The following is a 19,573-nucleotide window of genomic DNA, read 5'->3' as shown; positions in this document are numbered from 1 at the left end:
CTCAGCACATCAGATAGCAGATTTCTCCCATTCTGTTTTCTGCTGTGACCGGCTGATCAGCTTTGGTTAATCCTATGGCATATTGAGACAATATTCCACTCCAACACTCAGCTGTAGCCTACTTCTAAATCTTATTTTGTTGTTGCTGCTTTCGCAAATGGTGACCCAGCTGACATGAATTTTGGATACCTCATTTCTGTAAGGATGAAGAGATTTTTTTTTGTTTCTGTGCGCGGTCTCTTTCCACCTTTCTGCTGGATGTATCAATTTGATGCCAAGTGTCTCTGTCAGCAGCTAGTACCTTCTCCCCTCTAAGACCTTTGAAGAGTCTTCTGGTCATTACTGTTGTGATTTTTTTCCAGTGTTGAAAAAGGCCAATTTACAAGTTCTTAGACATTTAGATTGATCTTTATTCTTTTTGCGAATGTAAAATACTAATTCCAAGGAAGAGTAAGTAGGCTTCTAAGTTATGGACCAAGAAGACATTTGAATAGAAATAAGTAAGGAGCTAAGAAATGAATTTAACAGCTAAACGAAAAAGGATCTGGAAATACAATAAAATCCTTAGTAAGATCATATTCTACTATCTTCAAAAATAAGAAGGAAAAATACATTCCAAGGGTCTTTTTGTCCTTTGATTTTCATTCCTGCAGTGGATTTCAAAGCGTAATGACTGAGTTTTCTTTGATTTAATCCTGTGACAATGACTTATTTCTCTGCAGAACACATATACCAACGCAGATAAACTTCTAGAAGCAGCCGAACAGCTTGCTCAGACGGGAGAGTGTGATCCAGAGGAAATATATCAAGCTGCCCATCAGCTCGAAGACAGGATACAGGATTTTGTTAGGCGTGTGGAGCAGCGCAAGATCCTGCTGGACATGTCTGTGTCCTTTCACACTCATGTTAAAGAGGTAAAACCGATAAGTCATGGTCTTAAAGACTTAGAATCATTATTGTCCAATGTTACTTTCATTGGTAAAACTTTGTCATGTAAAGTAATGAACCCCCTATTGCACAATGACTTCTGGGTTGTTTTTTGGTATGGTTATTATTTTTGTTGTTATCATTACTGTTTTCCATGAGCAGCTTTTACCTTCTTTGTTGTGCAGGTGTACTTGCTTGTTCAGTAGTGGGGAAGGAGAAGGGGTCACATCAGGGGACTGATAAAGCCGAAGGTTAGCCTTGCAGAGATGGGACTGCTGGGCACTTGTGGTTTTTTATCCAGCAACTGAGTTGTCAGGCACGTGTTTAGACTGACACAGTTCAGGAGACTGAAGTGAATGGCTAGTTAAGGCTGCTCAGAGAGACTTTTTCTTTCAGTTTTAGACATAGCATTTTCCTCGTTTACATTGACAGTTCTTCACAACCTAAAAAGTTTATCTGGTACTGACAATGGTTTGCCTCATGTTTTAGTCTCCTTCAAAGGTTCTATTACCTGTAATGCCAGATATTACGTAATGAGTTGGTAATTTAGCATTCTGCTTCAAACCTGTTTTAAATAAATACATAAAACCATTACTTCTGATAAGTGGTGTAAAAGTTACTGTAGTTCCATAGTGAGCTAGACTGGGGAACTGATAAACCAGGAAAATAAACGTATCAGGCAAAGACACTTGATTTTTAGCCAGATCAGTTTTTCTCATCTGATTCAGGACACAGACCATATGTATTTACAAGCTCGTGGGAGACAGTAGAATAAGCTAGAGCTAGAATAAAGACTTCAGAAAGGGTTTTTGGTTATAGGCTGTACAAATCTTAACAACTGTAATTTGTTTTCTGTTAGGTTAAATCTTTTCATGGCTCAAATTAGGTAAAAATATGAAAGGCTTGTGGATCATGGCATGTCATGTACATGTGTTTCTCCCCTTCACCCTACGTAAAGAAATGGTCTGTTCAGTGGGAAAGTGTAGTGTTCAAAGCAGTTTCTTAAGCAAAACCTTGTAGAGGATCAGAATGGGAGATTTTTGTATGTGAATCATCTGCTTTGCACTTGAAACAAATGCACAAGGCAGTTGCTCTTTGAAGAAGGTCAGGATTGAATTATATTTTAGCTCTAGATATGAGGACATAGCTCCCCCATCAGTTCTGTGTTAGATGCTTTCTCGGTGATACACTCCCAAGACTCTGCTTGTTTAAACAAAGCGTAAATGCTGAATCTTAAACTATTCTTCTGAAACTATTCTAATGAACTCTTTGCTTCATTTTTCTCAAGCACTTAGTGCTGTTCCATTACCTGTCATGAAGCACAGGAGCAATCAGCTGCTGAGACACGCTCAGTGTTTCTGTAGATGTCATTACCTGTTTTTCTGAGCATCAGGAAGAACAGCTTAAACAGTATTTAAATGGACGCAGTTGATTGTAGTGATGAAAGATGAAGACTATAAAGGGAGTTGCGAGGAAGGTCCTTTAAAAAAATGAAAAAATCAGACTGGTCTGTGAGTCACTGTTGAGAAATTCTGGGAGGCTGATCCAGATGTGTTGGCATGTTGCCACTGCTCCCCTAGATAATAATGTTTTATTGGAAAAAGATACTCTGCATCTTGATTTATTTCTTCTTAAAAATGGATGTTATTGTGACCCTCTAAATGCACACAGCTGTTACTATGGCAGCCTCTTTGCAGCCTGGACTTTGGGGAAGGGCACTGTAGTTGACGTCTAAATGTTTGTTTATTTATTTGTTTGTTTATATATTTATTTACGGTTGTGTGGCTGACCTCTATACTTAATAAAGCAGGGAAAATTAAAAAGAGTATTTATTTATGTAAGCAAGACTATCTTATTTATTTGCATCCTACTTAAAAAATACAGAGGGCAGCAAGTCTGGCAGTTCATATTTACTAGACGAGCCCTTTGGTTAATGTGCAGAGAAACAGCCAGCTCAGAGATGTCCTGTGCTTTCTGTATTCTGTTTTGTTTTCAAGAGCACGTTGTTTGTTATCAAACACGCATGTGGAGTGTTGGGAAGGCATCACAAAGCAGATGGAAGATAAAAATGCCCTAAACCTGAAAGTCATCCATGCTTTGTTGGCAGGAGAATTGCATTTCTCCCGCAGGATGTGGGAAGTCGCTGCATAAATTAGTGCATACCTGTAAGAATGTAACCCTTCTGCTGGATAGCTGAAATTAATGTGTGTGTTTAACTGGTGAAGGGAGGAATTCAAGTAGTAGGATGAGATGCTGTTTGTTGAACTGAACAGAGACATTGCAGTTGCTTTTTTTTGAAAAAGAAAAAAAATGTGTTTTGCTCTTCAAGTATTCAGGGTGAATTTTGTGCCTTGTGAGTGTTGTCTTTGTGTTTTCCTCAACTACAAACTGGGCACGAAGAATAAAAACCCTGTTTGTGTGTGACAGTTTGGACAGAGCAACAAAGCCGAAAAAAGCTGATACTCAGAGCTGTTGGCTGTTTTAGAGGCTTTGAAGTCTGGCTCCAAAAGACATCCAATATCTTGACTGTTGAAGTAGGATGTTTTGTTGTATTTTATTCTTTTCCCCGGAAATACTTCACACTGAATGAATGTTCCTCATCTGGATAAGAGCATTCCAATACTCCTCCCCCCAGTTTCTTTGTGTAACCTTTATACTTTACACAGAATTTGCCTGCAACTTTTCCCAGTTTCCCCAGGCAGCATCAGCCCTGCTGTGTCTGCTCAGTTCTGTTGCTCTGTTCTCACTTATTAAACCAGTTTCTGCTTTCAGAAGCAGCCCGATTGCCACAAATGCAATAGATCCCTTTGACACATCCTAGAAGTAACAGACTTTTGCTATACCTTTGCACAAAGCAGCTGTGTAATATGTGCACAGCAACCTGTTATGATGCACTCTAAAGTGCTGGCTCTGTTTAACGTTTCCAGAAGTTCTGTGGCCAGGTTATTACAAGCTGGTAAAGTTCCCTGTGGCTTAGAAACATCAGAAAACAGCGTAAAAGTTCTCAGACGCCTCGTGAACAAACCTCATTAGGCCACATTTCTCAATGGGGCAAAAAAGGATGTATTCAGGGAAGGCAGAAATGTGGTGTTACGTAATGCTATCACCATTACCCATTTTGCTTATTGGTGATCCAAGCAAATCTGTTATTTCTTATATATACATTGATTCCATACTTCTACGCTATTTTTAGATTTAAGTTTGTAAAACTGTGAGTACTGACTTTTAGTCCCCATTCAAACAGTGAGAAATTTCAGTCAAAGCCACGTTTTTCAGGAAGCGAAGCGCTGAAGTTAAAGATGTCCACTGGTGAGCTTTAGTAGCACAGGGGACCACAAATATCCCTTTCAGAGTCATTGTATTGAACTTAACTGTGTCCAGGTTCCCAGCCTGGGGATGGATAAAATGCAGCTGATCACCCAAATCTGTTGATCATTGCAAGACAGTGAATCTCTTCTGACCTTTACCACTTCGGTGTTTAATAATATGGGGAAGGGCATGGTCAAATGAGATGTTACGTGAGAAAAATCCCACAGGTTGAAGATACATTTCCTAAATAAATGGTTATCATAAAAGCTTGTGTGCAAAACATAAGAGCAATAGCCACAGTAGTCTTTGTTGTGAAATCAGCCACCAGATAGAGCTGAACAGAATTTTGGTGTGAATTGAAATTGTTCCATTCTCTCTCTCTCTCAGCTCCCTCAACATCTATGAGTGGGAAGACTGAAATTACGGCCAAACCAGGTGTTTGTAGTAGTGCCAAAGTAGAGCAACAGATATTTTCCTAACTAGAGTGAAGTGTGGGAATATAGATAAGGGCTGGGTGCTCATGGAAGAAAATGATCTCTTAAGAGCTTGTTGACTTTTGCATATAATCTTTGTGTATGTTTTGACAAGTTGATTATAAAATAGCTCACAGCGCTTTCCATGTATACACAATATGTTTAATGGTGTTAGTAGAAGATTTATCTTTTCTTTTTTTTCCCGTCTTACTCAAACTAAACTTTACACCAGAATATACTGGGGCTGAAACAAAGACAAGGGAAGTGGAATTGGCAGAGATTTCAAATACAGAAACCCATGGTTTCTGAACAAAACTGGTGAAATGGTAGTCAGTGCAAGCTGCTGAAGGAAGGTGCCATCATTTTGAAGGTGCCAGTGCATGGGAAAGCTGAGGAGGCCTTGCTCTGACCATAATGCTGCTGTCTGACTCACATCTAGCTATGGAGCATGTGTATTTGATTCAAAAAAGCACGTTGGTACAGTCTCACTTTCTCTCGACTCAGTGCCAGAAATACTCTCTCCTTTTCATTATCCAGTATAGAAGAATGCCTGCCTGCATGAGCTTTCATTCATTTCACCCCAGGGTGCACCTTGAGGTGACAGACCTGCTGTTCTGTCACTCCCGAGGACTTGGTTCTTCTGTGCTGGTTGTCTACAGCTTAAATTTGGGTGTCATTGTAAAGCTTCTCTCTCCTGTGCTAGGAACTAGAGCATTCCCTTCCCAGGCAGCTGGTCTGGCAAAATATGGGAAGTGCAGTCTCTGATGGCTATGCTGATATGCTGGTATTCTTGGATTTTAGAGTTGAGCAGAACAATTTTTAATCTGAAATGAGAGAAACATTCAGCAGTAGTACATCAGAGTGTGTTATGCTTTATTGGCTTGATGGGACCCAGCACAAATTGCCTCTCAAGTTTTTCAACACTGATAGCTACTTTGGCTTGAAAAAAAATGGACCAAGTTTATGGGTTGCAGTCCAGGTGTTATTGAAATAGTACTAAGTGCTTGGGAAAAGTGAAGCAGAAATAGACCTCTAAAGCTACGGTGTGGGCTTCTTTTTCTTGCTCAGTTAGGTAATGGGACGACTGGTGACAGGATGCTGGTAGTTAATGTAATTTTAGGGAGATGTAAGAAACTTGGTGTTGCTTCAAGGATGAACTTATTCTGAATCGGAATATAGATATATATAAATATATATATATGATTATAACTGTAGAACGGATGGGGATATTTGAAGCCTTTAAATATAATTAAATCTAATTTTCAAGAACTATATGTGTGTATTCAGTATCTTAAGTGTCACCGAAAGGTCCTTGGAAGACAGCCGACCAAGGCTTTAATATCTCAGCTTTTTTGTTCCCAAGATGCAATTTTTGCCAACTTCTTGTCCTGAAGGCCAAAGCTTTCAGGCAGACGTCAGACTCCCGTGCCCAGACATACATGCTAGGGAATATTACGGCAGCGTTTGGCCCAGTACAAATACCAGATCCTTAAAAAAACGCCTGTGGTAATACACAGACTGCAACTCTGTGCTAGGGGGCAGAGGCAAAAAGAGGAACTGACAGTTTTTAAATGCAGAAACTGTGTGCCCTTCTTTGTCTTAGCCTCCTGAAAAGGCAGACTGCATATCCAAAAGCTATTATAAACATGAAAAATCAAGTAAATTATCTGATTTGAAAATAATGAAAGTGGCAGATACTTTGCATAATAACTGTGAACCTGGGAAGATATTTACTCACAAATAATTGTTCTCGGATTATATTAAGCAAAATCCTGTAAGGTCTTATTTCGCTTCAGTCTTTCAGGGGATTGCGGGGATGGGACTTAAATGGATGGAGGCCTATGGTGGAAACACTGAAACTTCCAGGATGTTGCAGACAATTAAAATAATACCATCTCAGTGACTAATGGCAAGCTCCCAAGAACTTAGGAAAGAGGTAGCACAGGATGCAGGCTCGTTCAAGCAGATGTTTCTTAGTCTGTGCTATATTTAGATCAAGAAAAAATGTGCTGGGTGAAACATTTGCCTGTCAGGGATTCAGAATTTGATTTCCCTCTCCAATTTTAATTCTGATAAGATGTGGGGAGCAGATGAAAAGAGCAGAAGAGCCTCATTCTGTGCCTGGATTTAGTTATTTATATGGTTTTCTCACTGTACATTCAAGCTGTATTGCCACTGGATAAAGTTCTTATTAAGGTCACAGGACCTAGTGGTTTGTTTGGGGACTTTTTGGCCTTTCTTTTACAATGAATAGAAAAACATAAGATGTTGCTCAGAAATTCACATTAGGAGAAGGTTAATGTTTTTTCAATGATGATTTTTTTCCATCAGATTCTTGTTGCTTTCACTATTTGATGGAATAATGCGTTGCCACAGAGCATCATTGCAGTATAAAATCTGTAGCTGTGCACTTCTGAACATGTATGGATAAGCTCCAGTATCTGTTCTTTCCCCACAGTAAACTGGCTTCCTTTGACTTTATTGTACAACTTTGTACTGTCTTCATCCTTAGTTTCATATCTGAAAACAAGGTAATTTATGTAATTTGCAGTATTCCCTGTGTTCATGCTGGTTTTAAAGCTCTGTACAAGCCAGCACACTGTTGCCAGATATTGTGAATTAAACTCTCAATAAATTGCACACATTTATATTCAGCTTTGATAACCTGACAGTTCTGTTCACCTCTGGTGGCATAATTCTAACTTTTGCATATAGACTGCATCAGAACAAGATTGTTTTGAGGGGAAACTATTTGTCAGAAACTTACATAGTGGAAAAGTATAAAAAGCTTACCTGATAATGTATTAGAACTTTTTTTTTTTTTCCTATGGAACTGTCATAAAGCTCTTCAGTTGCTTCAGAAATGGCTTATACTGTTGAAAGTAGAACAATTTGTGAATCACAGCTAGACGAGTAATGCATGCTAATTACTATCACACTCTTTCTGTACATTTGTAAAATGCTTTTCCTGCCCAAGCAGCGGGTGATTTGACTAATGAACTAGGCAACTGCAGTGTATTTCTGAGCTCTTTGGCACCATGGGGTCAAGATACCATGTTTACAGTCATGCTGTGCTGATTCTGCACCAAGAAACTGCTTCTCTGTTCCTGGCAACCAGGCACCACGCCAGCCAGAATGACACTTTGTTGTGTTAGCACCCATGTCTTTCTGCTCCAGGTAGGTGGTGATGCTTTGGGCCGACTACGCAGAGCAAAAAGTCTGCTTGTTCCGTGCTGGCTTTGTCTCCGGTACCCAGGGTGAGCTTTCTGGGAAGTGTTCCCAGGCTGAATACATCACCAGTCCAACACTTGTAAGTTTTGTTGACCCTGTCAGGTCTTCTCCCGCAAGGCACAGGAATGGCTGAAGCATTTGTGAAGAACAGCAATCCCAGAGGGGAGGTGTCCCCTTGTACAGGTGTGACCCAAGGCTCAGCTGCAAAAGACCTAGTGGAAAAACACTGAAGTGGTTCTTAGACCTATTGTGAGCTGCAGGGCAGGTGCTTGTAAGGAGCCACGGGGCAAGCTGGATATAGTCCAGGAGACCCAAAATGGCTTTAGTTCCAGTTTGTCTGTGATAAAAGTCTCTGAAACTTGGGCCTTTTATAAGCAGTGCAGTATGCGTGAGGTAAAGCTCTCCTAGCTATCACCTAATGCATTCAATTTGTAGTCAACAGCAAAGTGTTACGCTTTCTGCAGTGTATATTTGCACAGTTGCAAGTTGCAGGAACTGTGTGCACACCAGCTCACTTGAAAGATCTCTAACGCTGCATCCTATTTCTGTAATTTAGACAAAGGTTATAAACTAGGACAGGGATAAAAGCATGTCTTCTGGCCATCGAAATCTGAGTAAAGTTTGTGGGTTGTACTATCGGGCTTCTTAAGTTTCGTTTGCCTTGAAGTGAAATTTGCATTTCTAAATATGCATTTGAAAAAAAAATATTTGTTTTGGATCTTGCATTAACTTGTGCTGCTGGAATGAATGTTGGCTAGGGCTTTTGATGCACATGGTAGGTTCCATTGATTCCTGCTCTTTTATTAAGAGAGACTGCTGTGACTTGAGCTTCTGGTGTTTATGACTACAGAGTTGCATTCAAATGTGTGACAGTCATTGTCTTTGAAGCATACGAGTAGTCAGAAGATCGGTGTGGATGAATAGGCAGTTCTGGTTTTTGTTGTTGTTATTGTTTGTTTGTTGGGTGTTTCTTCTTAGTAAATTTGGGGAAACGGGTTTGGTTACGTATCATTAATTTTTCCTGATTTGTGAAAGCATAGCCAAGAACTTGGCTCACTCAAAACTGAAATAGGGGCATGTAAGGCTCTAAGATATTAAAATAAACAAAACAAAAACAAAAGCCTAGCATTTGGTTTTAAAATAAAGCTGTAATGGAACTTATTAATCAAAACTCAGAGTCCTTCACTGATTTTTCTGTTTTATTGTAACTCCATTGGGAGTTAATAAACCTTTATGGTCAGAACATTGTACAGACAACAGCATAAAATAGGTATTTCTGTAGAACATGTTAAGCAAAGACATTAAGCGTTTGTTCTACTGTCTTTGAAGCTAAGCTATTTTGATTGCTTACTGACTCTATTTTAACTGTGCTAATCTCTTAATTAGGTTCAAGGTTAATGAAGCCTATTTATATCTCTAAAATATTTATTAAATTAAATTAAATTAAATTAGAATGTAGACAAAAGATCTTAATATTGTCACTCAGAACAGAGTTGCCTTTCCAGGCTAGAAAGCAGACTTTAATCCTTGTTCTTGGAAATCGCAGAGTTTGTGATGTGATGATAAAACAAAGGGGAGGGCCTGATTTGGATGCTTCCTGTGAGAATAGCTGTTTCATTGTGCTCTAAGTGCTCACAGGAGTGTTGTAGCAGACACAGGCGTGCTCCCTCTCTTCAAGCAGTGATTTTATCATATGCACGGTAGTCGGTTTGTTAGCGAATAATTTCCACACAGAAGTTAGGATGCAACAGCTTGCCTCATAAAATTGTGGAAAGAACACAGTAGGATTCCAGTGGCCGGTAATGATATCTAGCTGGCATATTCCTAGGGATTTTTCTGTAAACTGCAATGTGTGGGCAGTTCTGAACAGGGTTACGTGCATATGTAAGAGAAAAAAAGATTAAAAAATGTTGGTGTAATTCCTTGTGATGATTTTTGTTTGTAATAGCTTGATATTGAAAGCAACAGGGTAAGCACCACAGCTGTAGAGATCATGATAGAAAAATAACTTTTCACATCTGGTATCTCTCAGCATATTGTTTTCTGAAATGCCCTTTTCTTTTTCCTTTTTCTGAAGGCCACTGAAAAGTGTCCTGTTATCTATGTGCATGTGTCAGCCTGGCAGTGTAAATTTGATGGTGGCTACAATACATCTCCCTTCCTTCCTTCCTTCCTTCCTTCTCTCAGGGAGTGTTACCATAGCATTTCCCTCCCCGCGACTCTCTCGCAGAGCTGCAGATGGGATTCTCGCTATGAACTCTCTGCTGCTCAGTCGGATACACTCAGTACCGTAGAAGGAAAATAGGAAAGAAAGGGTGACTTAGCAACACAGAGAAAGCTTTCCTGGTGAAAACCTTATTTGAAACAAAGGCTCATTTTTATTAAATTGAAGACGGGATTTTTCTATGAAGAGAAACAAATCCTGTTTCTCCCCCTCACCCCACACCAATCTATTTTCTCCTGCCCAAGCAGATTGATTTGGAATAGTGACTGCCTGACCCTGGTGCTTACTTTTTTATTATTTTTATTTTATTTTTTTTCCTCCTTTAGCTGTGGACATGGCTTGAAGAGCTGCAGAAAGAACTGCTTGATGATGTCTATGCTGAGTCTGTGGAGGCTGTCCAAGACCTGATTAAACGTTTTGGTCAACAGCAACAGACCACTCTGCAGGTTACAGTCAATGTCATAAAAGAAGGCGAAGATCTCATACAGCAACTGAGGTAAAACAAGTTTTTATTAAAATCTCTTCTGGCAAACCTCTGATACTCTGCACGGCTCTTTCTATTTTGAGACTACAGATAATGACTACAAGTAATGACCTATAAATAAAATCTGTAAATATTAAGACTAGTTATGTTTCATGCTGTACTGATGGTCTCTAACCCTCTGTTTACAGGAAGCTCAGCTTATAAACACTACCTTCATAAAGTGGAGACTTTGTTTACATAAGCTACCTTTGTAACAGGAGCAGTCGTATGCCTTTGTAGTCTGACACGCAGGACTCCACAGTATTTTCAGTTCTGAATAGCAGACTTTTCATAAAGAGATGTTTGAAATTGTTTTGCAGGCCGCTATGTAATATTTCCATAGTGAAGACCATCAGTTTGCAGTCAGTTTAATTCATTAATAATCTAAATAAATTTAGGGCCGTATACACTGGTACATGTCCTATTTGCCACAGGACTTCATATTATCATATCTGACTTTGCATTGTTTTTTTATACCACAGTGAAATATTTGTGTTGTTGTTTTTTTTTATATCTTATAATGATTTTTCACTGCTAGGAAGATCCTATGAAGTAAATAGTTATCATGTGCCACTTCCTTTTCACAAAAAAGGGTTTCTCTCTGGTTTTAAATTTTTTTCTTCCTGTAAACAGAATGTCTTTTAGGTGTTGAATTAGTCAAAATTGAAAGTCGTCTAATTTTTTAATGCTTTTTCAAGAACTAAAACAGAATTTGTATTTTTATAAACAAAATGTACGGACTTAGCTTTCAAGTAGTAAGACTGGTACTAACCTTTTCTAAGGAAGTCCTGCATTTCACGGTCATGTGTAGCATCCAAGTTGTGTGGTTTTCTTTCTTCAATAATAATCTCCCTTCTCTATTCCTCCCCACCCCCTCTGCTTTGAATAGGGATTCGGCCATTTCTAGTAACAAGACCCCCCATAACAGCTCGATCAACCACATAGAGACAGTCCTGCAGCAGCTGGATGAGGCCCAATCTCAGATGGAGGAGCTGTTTCAAGAACGCAAGATCAAGCTTGAGCTGTTTCTGCAGCTCCGCATATTTGAAAGAGATGCAATAGATGTGAGTGTCTGCTCTTGGAGTTTTACAGCACTTCTCTCGTTGTGGAGAACATTTATGCTGAGATGGTTGTATGATTGCATTGGCATGTGGCTCAAGTGACTGATAGTTCTCACCTGAAATAAGATGTTAGTCTTGTATATGAAAGTCTCAGAAGAGAGCAGAGCTCGCTGACGTTAATTCCCACTCTGATTGCCTCCCAGTGTGCGTTTAAGCAAGTGTCGTGTGTCTTGTTGTGTGAAATCAGTGTACCATTTGCTTCATCTGGCAAATGTGGTTCAAATATCAAGCTGCCTTGATATAACTAGCATGCTAACACGTCGTGTGAATTATAAGACTTGCAAGATGGCTTCATACAAAACATCTAAGCTGTTGCTTTGTAGTAACATCCCTGTTCTCTTTTCCAAATCAGCAGCCTTTTTTCAGTTGGCAACTGTAAATGGTGTTTGGAATTCTGTTTTAACCTTTGGGAATGTTGTTTGCATTCTCCTCTCCCTCCTTCCTTCTCTCTTTTTCTCTCTCAAATGAGATGTTTTTCCATCTCTGAAAATAACAAAAAAATAGTTGTAGTACTACACCCTTGCAAAACTTGAGGTTGTTTTTAAATTGTACAGATTTTGGAAGAGGATTGCAGCTGTATCAGTTGGAAAGGTTCTGTTCGTGTGCAGGGACGTGCATGCAGACAGACACTTCACATGGAGCTTATGTTAGTAGAATTGCATTATAAAGTTTCAGCTAAGTTGATCATACAACTTCTGTAAAACCAGGAGCACTGTATACAGTGACTCAAACTGAGTTGGTGCTTCAGAAAGTTTGTGGTTATCCATTGGTACATGATCCTGTTTGACTTAATAATAGCTTACCTTGAGACTCAGGAAACCAGGAGTTACAATGCTACAGGAGTTACTAACTTGATCTCTTCCCGTTGACATAAGTAAAAGCTGCAGCTGTTAGATGTGGATGGTGTAAGGATAAAGAGTCAATCATCAGAAGTTATAGCTTCCAAGTTTTTTTCTTAAAACGATTGCTGGATTCTGGTTTAGATAAGCAAATTGTCATGTGCAGTGCAGGCACAGGCAGACACAGTTCCTTGATTTGTGCCCGCAAAGGAAGTGAGACTGTATGCTCCACAGTAATAATAACTACTGTAAAGGAAGACCAAGAAGCTTCTCTATTTTGGTGTTCACATTGAGGAGGTGAAACTAGTCTGCAGGGACTTTGCTATTTAGATTATGTGAGGGTAGCTGTCTTGAGCATGCAAGGGAAAGGCTTGGCAGAATTGTGGTCACAGTGATTAATTGAATGACTGGTACATGTGGAGGAACATGAAAGGTATCCCCTTTTATAGCACTGTCAGCAGCTTTACAATCAGTGCAGAACTGATCTTCGGTGCTCCATGCGGTCTGCACGATGTTATCAGAACACTTGTGTCAAGGAAATGGCAGCTGCAGGGGGCAAAGGCATGCTAAGAAAATTAAAGAATGAATTAGGTTCAAGTTCTCAGTGAAGTTGTTGATTAAGGTGACTGCTCTCTGCTTTAGGTTACCTAAACCAGAACTGGATAATGCCAGAGAGACAGTTGCAGAATCCCTGCTTTGCAGATATGTTGTAGTCCTTCAGTGCAGGATGACTTCATGTAGACAGTAGTACTTCTGTGTATATTGTTTGGTGACGTCTGTGGGATTTTGCATCGGAAAGCTGCATATTCTAACTTCACGGGTTTTGCTTTTTCTGAAGCTGACGTTTGGCAAGCTTTACAATTTGGCCCATACAACATAAAGATAAGCACCAGTTACTGTGTTAAAAGAGTTGGTATGTTTTGTTTATTTGGCTTGTAAACAAAAATCGTACTTATTTAGGATTGCCGAGAAGCCCTCCCAGGAAGAAATCGGGCTGTGACGACCCTGTCTGCAGAGCATCTTCAGCAAAATGTTGATTGCTTTGCTGTCTGCTTCCTCAGCAAAGCATGCTTCTCTTTTCCCTTTCCCTGAAGGCTGACATCTGTTTGGAAACTTCCAGGAAGAAAAAGCAGGGACTGGTTCCAGGTCAGCCATGTGAAAGCAGAAGCGGAGCTGAAGTAACATGATAGCAAGGAGGAGCCAGACACCAGCTATGAACTCACAGGCTTTGTTTTGATATCCTCCTTTGCCCGGTGATTTCAGACTTGGTTGTAGGGGCAGTTCATTCAGGGGAGCATCCTGTGAGAAATGTTTTTCTGGGAGGCGAGTAGTGTCTCTAACTTGTCTTAGCACTTGCAAAATAGCACACGCTTAAGTGGAACAAAGGGCTCCCGTAGGCATTGCAGGTTCCTACTCTGCAGCTGTGCTCCTGTGGACACTGGGGAGATTTGCTGCCAGGGTTAGTCATCCTCTTTTTGCCCCTTTTGTTCCCTTCACTAGTTAAATACTCTTTCTTTTAGTCGCTGTCTTTTATCCTGCAACTTCTCAGTTTCTCATGCCCTTCTGATACTGGTGTAATTGCAGCACTGTCTCCATTTTGCCCCTTGGTCTTAGCACATTGACTTAACCTTCTCTATCCTTGGGAAGCTTTTAAGTGCTGTTGGCCATGAGGTACTTGAAGGGCTCCGTTGTGAATGCCTGTATTAACTAAAGGAAGGAAGGAGCGAAATAAGGTATATGAAGAGTCTCATGTTAGAGTGAACAAGTATTTGTAGCATAAGGAAGCTGTGTATGGACCTCGTCAGTAGCAAGGTAACACTGGTGGCAATGAATGCAGCCAATACGTGTGTGGTTTGATGTGTGTAAATTGTCTCTCATCTGTGTGCATTTTTCACTTATCCATGACTTAAATACCTCTAGGCCTATGTCAGGGCTCCACAGAAGGCATACTGCACACTTTTCAGCCCACAGCTTTATCTCTGCTCTATTTTTGGACCATACTTACAAGATGCCTGTGAAGTCATCCAGCTGAAAAGGCAAGGATGCAAAGTGCTGGATCACAGAGACAGAACTCCCTTTCCTATTCTCCCTTTTTCTTTCTCCCTAGTACATAAAATTTTCCAGGTTAGCGTTCATTTGCTGCAAGGAATGCTGGTCATACCCTTCTGAGAAGAGACCTGTGTTTTTTTTCTTTTCCATCCAGTGTGAAAGAGTCTGCATCTCTTGTGTGTTATAACCCTTCCTTCTTTCCTGTCAGTACTCCCTAGGCTGTAACAAATAGAAAGGTATGTCAGGCAGCTCAGACTGTGCTAGGAACTTCTTGAACAAATGCTATGGTAATTGCCCTGTGTTTTTGCTGGGTTGTCCATTTCTTGAGAGCAGTATTAATCTGAGATTCAGTTACTCTAGTTGTCTATTAGTCATTCATCTTTGTTCTGTGTAATTAATGCTGAATGGCTTGACAAAACTTCAGAAACAAAACAGGAGCCTAATCTGTGTCACTTGTAAAGCAGAGGAACTTCCAGGGAAAGCCCTCAAGTATGTGGGCAGACAGGGCTTAACATGTTCTTTTAGTTTTTAACTCTGCCCTTGACACACAGTGGGTTCATAGTGGCTGAAATAGATCATCGTGAGCCACGTAATGAATGCTGAAAGAATGTAAGGACTACTGCTGTTATTAGGAACCCCAGCAGTGATGTGCATTATGGCTTCTTAGCTTTTGAATGAATGTGGGACCATGCTGGCACTATTTATTTGAATCTTTGGTTTCCAGGTCTTTTAAAGGGAACAGGGAATGTCATGCTGTTGTACAGAGTCTTTCAGGCTACTTTAAATGAAGTGTGGGCCATGATCTTAATTTCATGGTTGCATAAAATAATATGAGAACAAGTTATTACTCTTGTTCTTTGTTGTTGTCCTTTGGGGGTAGTATCACCGAAACCTCTTGGCTGAGGTGATAACACAATGTTGAACTCTTAGAACCACCTTTTGTTCATATCAGGCGAATCATAGGGATAGTCTGAGAGGTCTTAGCGGCTGCAATCTACTTAAACCATTCCATTAATATAAAAATTGAAGCTTAACCACAGCAATCTCCTGTTCTATTTTCACTTGCTTTGATAGTAAGATAGGTAAGTTGTTGGGCTGTGTTCTGAGGAGCAGTGGATTGGCTTTGTTTTTAAAACAGTGACACAAGCGTCATTAAATCAAATCCACTTTTTGAAGATGTTCAGAAAGACAGCAGAAGATGGTGTTCTGAAAGACAGTTTTTCCACCTTCTTTAATGCTTAGGTTTTTCAGTTTTGTCAAGTCTAACAGTTGTTTCTTGAGAGTAACTTATGAACGTTGTTAACTAGATGAAAATGAAATGGCAACTCTGATTTCAGAGAGCTTTCATAATGCAATGAATGCTTTGAGAAAGCAAAACATTCTTTTTGGTAAGGAATGAACACAGTGTTATCCTGATCTGAGAGCTACTGGAAAATATGCTCATGTTGATGGTCTTCATGGTGACTGTGGTGTCTCCAGCGAAGAGTAAGAACACCATCACTAGGAAGTTTGTTATGAAGTTTGAAGTATTCTGTAACAGAACTCAGAAAGTATGCACAGTCATTGAACTTGATAGGTGTTAGAAGAAAGTAGAAAACTAATCCAGTTTCACAGACAAGAAAGCTATGGCAACAGATTTTCACAGGAAATAAGAAAAAATCTCGCTGTTATTTACCCTGTCTTGCATTTCAAGGGGTAATTCATTTAGTATCCTGTTGCACAGCATCATAAATTTCCAAAAAGTGTATTCTGGCATGGATGTGCTAGGAGGAGGAGTTTGCAGCTCTTGAAGATGAGGTGGGAGCAGACTGGGCTGTCAGGAAGTCTTGAAGTTTGTGAAATATTTCAAGTTGGTTAAAAGGAGATGAAGAGCAGAGGGATGTGATGAGACAGGTCGGATGTGGACCGAGCAGAAGGGAAACAAATGGGAGTTGTGTAGGACTTTGTGAGAGGGGAAGCCTCTGTGTTTGGAGGGCAAGCCAGTCGTAATGCATAAGTAGATCATGTGTGATGTCTGAAGTACATAGAAGAGAGATGAAAGAACCTTTAAGCAGTAGCTAAAGGCCTTACTCTGTATATTTTCCTTTCCCTATTGTCCATCAGCTTTTGTGTTTTCGGTGTTACCCCTGAAACATGAGCTTCTGCCTGTTTCCTCTGAGGTAGAACTGGCCAACCAAGATTAGAATTTGTAAATTGCTGTCCTGATTGTTGAGTGTCTCCATCATGGCATAGTGTGGAACTTGAATATGTAGTGTAAAATTTTTTAGAAGTACAATTTTTGCAGAACACCTTTAAACCATGAAGTCACTGATGCCACAATTTTAAAATAGTTGCTTGTCTTGTCTAGTTTTTTATGGTGCCATCTGAGCAGAATGGGAACAAACCATCAAGAAACTGTAGAAACTTTCTACAGATTATTTGGCTTTGCTTTCTTTTTAATTCTGTTTTTATTCTACACGTGTTTTTTGTTCTTTTTCCCTGGAGTTTCTGTTGTAGTTTAACTGTCTCAGTAACCTCACTGCTCTGATGAACCACTTGGAAAGCTTGGTGGCATACCCCTGCTGACAGTAAATGGCTTTGGTTAAATATTTATGCAGACAACAGTTTTGTTGCTAGTGCTGCTTTGGCCAGATTCTCTTTTTGCTGTGCCTTGCTATATGAATGGGTGTTTTCCTCCCCGGCATTTAGCATTGTTCATGTCAGTTTGTCCTACTGCTGAAATTGTAGAACTCAAGAACTAAGAAAGATGTGGTTCTTGATATCTATAATTTTGCTTTCCCAATGATCTGCTTATGATAACCAGTTGGCCTGTCTGAAATAAATAACTGATGCATCAAACCTGTGCCATAAGAACTCAACCCACTTTGATCTACATAATTTGTAAGCATTATTATCTGTTATACTTGAAAACAGTTTGGTATCCCAGTTAAAAGGAGTTTATGGTTTCAGCCAGGTTTTGGAATGTGATTTGGAAAACATCCATGTGTGTATGGGCAAGGAAGACTTCCTGTTAAAAACACGTTAAAAACTAAAAATCTTCCTGAATGCCTTCTCTGGACGTTTTATCGCTGAGAGTAAAATCTGGAATTAGTGTATCTGAATTCTTTCAGCACACAAATTTAACTCTGATTAGTTTTTGTTCTTGTAGCATTCGCTAAGTACCTTGCCTTTTGTGACAGGTATTGCTTCTCGGTTGTTTGTTAGAAGTTGAAGGTGCTTACAGAGCCTGACAATTCCTTCTCTCGGAGGGTTAAAGCTGACTTTTTTGTAAAAGAGCTTTAGAATGGTGTAACTGAAAGCTAAGCTGGCACTTCGTGTATGAGGTATTACTTGATGTAGTCTGAAGAACTGAAAATATGTTTTAAGTCAACAATTTCCTTTGAAGGTGGAGATAATTTCAACCTTTTTAATGTTTTAATCTGTTTCGTAAGTGATGTGTTGATGAACGAATTACTTCAAACAATTCTAGGCTATTCATGGTGTTACATGCTTGACAAGGCAAGCACTGTTTGAACAAGAGGTATTTTGGTTCTCAAATATATTCTTCTGGATTGTTTGCTAAAATTTAAAACCCATGCTGAAACAACCCACATCTGAACCATATCAAACCTGATCAGTGAATTCAGCCAACAATGAGTGACTCAAGTTTCTGACCTCCATCTTAACTGCAACACTGGAAATAAAAATGCAATGTGTAATGGATAAGTGAACATTGTCTTTCTCCTTTTTCCCACAGATAATTTCAGACCTTGAGTCTTGGAATGATGAGCTCTCTCAGCAGATGAATGACTTCGACACTGAAGATCTTACAATAGCAGAACAAAGGCTCCAGCATCATGCAGACAAAGCCCTGACCATGAATAATTTGACGTTTGATGTCATCCACCAAGGGCAGGATCTGCTGCAGTATGTCAATGAAGTGCAGGCTTCTGGTAAGATGGCTCCTTCATGCTATTCAGGGTAGTGGCTTTACAGGAATTATCCAATTGTCTCTCCATGGGATGTCTGACAATGACAGACATGCTGGTTAACTGTAAGCTGGAGAAGTGTGGACCTGTTTTTTTTCTTCTTCATACTCAAATCATTTGAATAGCATGCATGAATATATGCTGTAATTATGGCATGTAATTGTTATCTAGGAGTTGGCAACATCTGGAGACGTTTAGTTTTGTAAGAAGGAGATTCCACGCAGGAAGCCAATAAAATTAGAGTAAATAGTAGGGAGTTAATTTTATAGTTAAGTGGAAGAATTTAACCAATTTAACTCTTCCTTTGTGGTTTCTTACGATCCTTCAGTTGATGTTTTTAACTGCATTCATTCACCAGGGGTAAATCACAGGCTTCTTAAAAAATAAGTAAATAATAATAATAATAACAATAATTTTACATTTTTAAAAAGGTGCAAAACCTGATTTTTTAAGCAAATGCTCTGAAGATTAAGTTATACTTTGAGAAGTAACTGGAAAAGTAAGTGTAGAATAGTGGAAACCTCCTGTTTATCTTTGAAAGACTTACATCTGTTATAAATGTCTGGCTGATTACAGGTGTTGAGCTGCTTTGTGACAGAGATGTAGACATGGCAACTCGTGTTCAGGATCTGCTGGAATTTCTCCATGAGAAGCAGCAGGAGCTGGATTTAGCCGCCGAGCAGCATCGCAAGCACTTGGAACAGTGCGTACAGCTGCGCCATCTGCAGGCTGAAGTTAAGCAGGTACGAACTAATTGTGCCCTGAGCTGGGGGATCAACCCCCAAGTGCTATTTTCATACCTCTTGGAGAGAGATGGTCCCATAAATAGAAATAAAAAACTACTTTGATATATGAATTCGTGTATTTGGAGGTAGGGAGGGACAATCTTGAATTAAGCACCTAAAGAAA

General features: G+C 39.7%; 1 protein-coding gene across 2 annotated transcripts in view; it reads left to right on the top strand.

The window, feature by feature from the left end:
• TRIO (trio Rho guanine nucleotide exchange factor) overlaps positions 1 to 19,573 on the top strand; it is a 254,322-nt gene that overhangs the window by 121,182 nt on the left and 113,567 nt on the right. For both annotated transcript variants that reach the window (XM_035318490.1, XM_035318491.1), the window contains exons 11-15: positions 723 to 914; positions 10,491 to 10,660; positions 11,577 to 11,751; positions 18,433 to 18,628; positions 19,241 to 19,407. In XM_035318490.1, coding sequence (XP_035174381.1) covers positions 723 to 914; positions 10,491 to 10,660; positions 11,577 to 11,751; positions 18,433 to 18,628; positions 19,241 to 19,407 — 900 coding nt within the window. The remainder of the gene's footprint in view (positions 1 to 722; positions 915 to 10,490; positions 10,661 to 11,576; positions 11,752 to 18,432; positions 18,629 to 19,240; positions 19,408 to 19,573) is intronic.

The sequence above is a fragment of the Oxyura jamaicensis genome, chromosome 2 (genome assembly GCF_011077185.1).
Source record: "Oxyura jamaicensis isolate SHBP4307 breed ruddy duck chromosome 2, BPBGC_Ojam_1.0, whole genome shotgun sequence".
Classification (NCBI taxonomy): domain Eukaryota; kingdom Metazoa; phylum Chordata; class Aves; order Anseriformes; family Anatidae; genus Oxyura; species Oxyura jamaicensis.
Note: the sequence above shows the minus strand (reverse complement) of the source record. Positions and strands in the feature narration are given on the sequence as shown.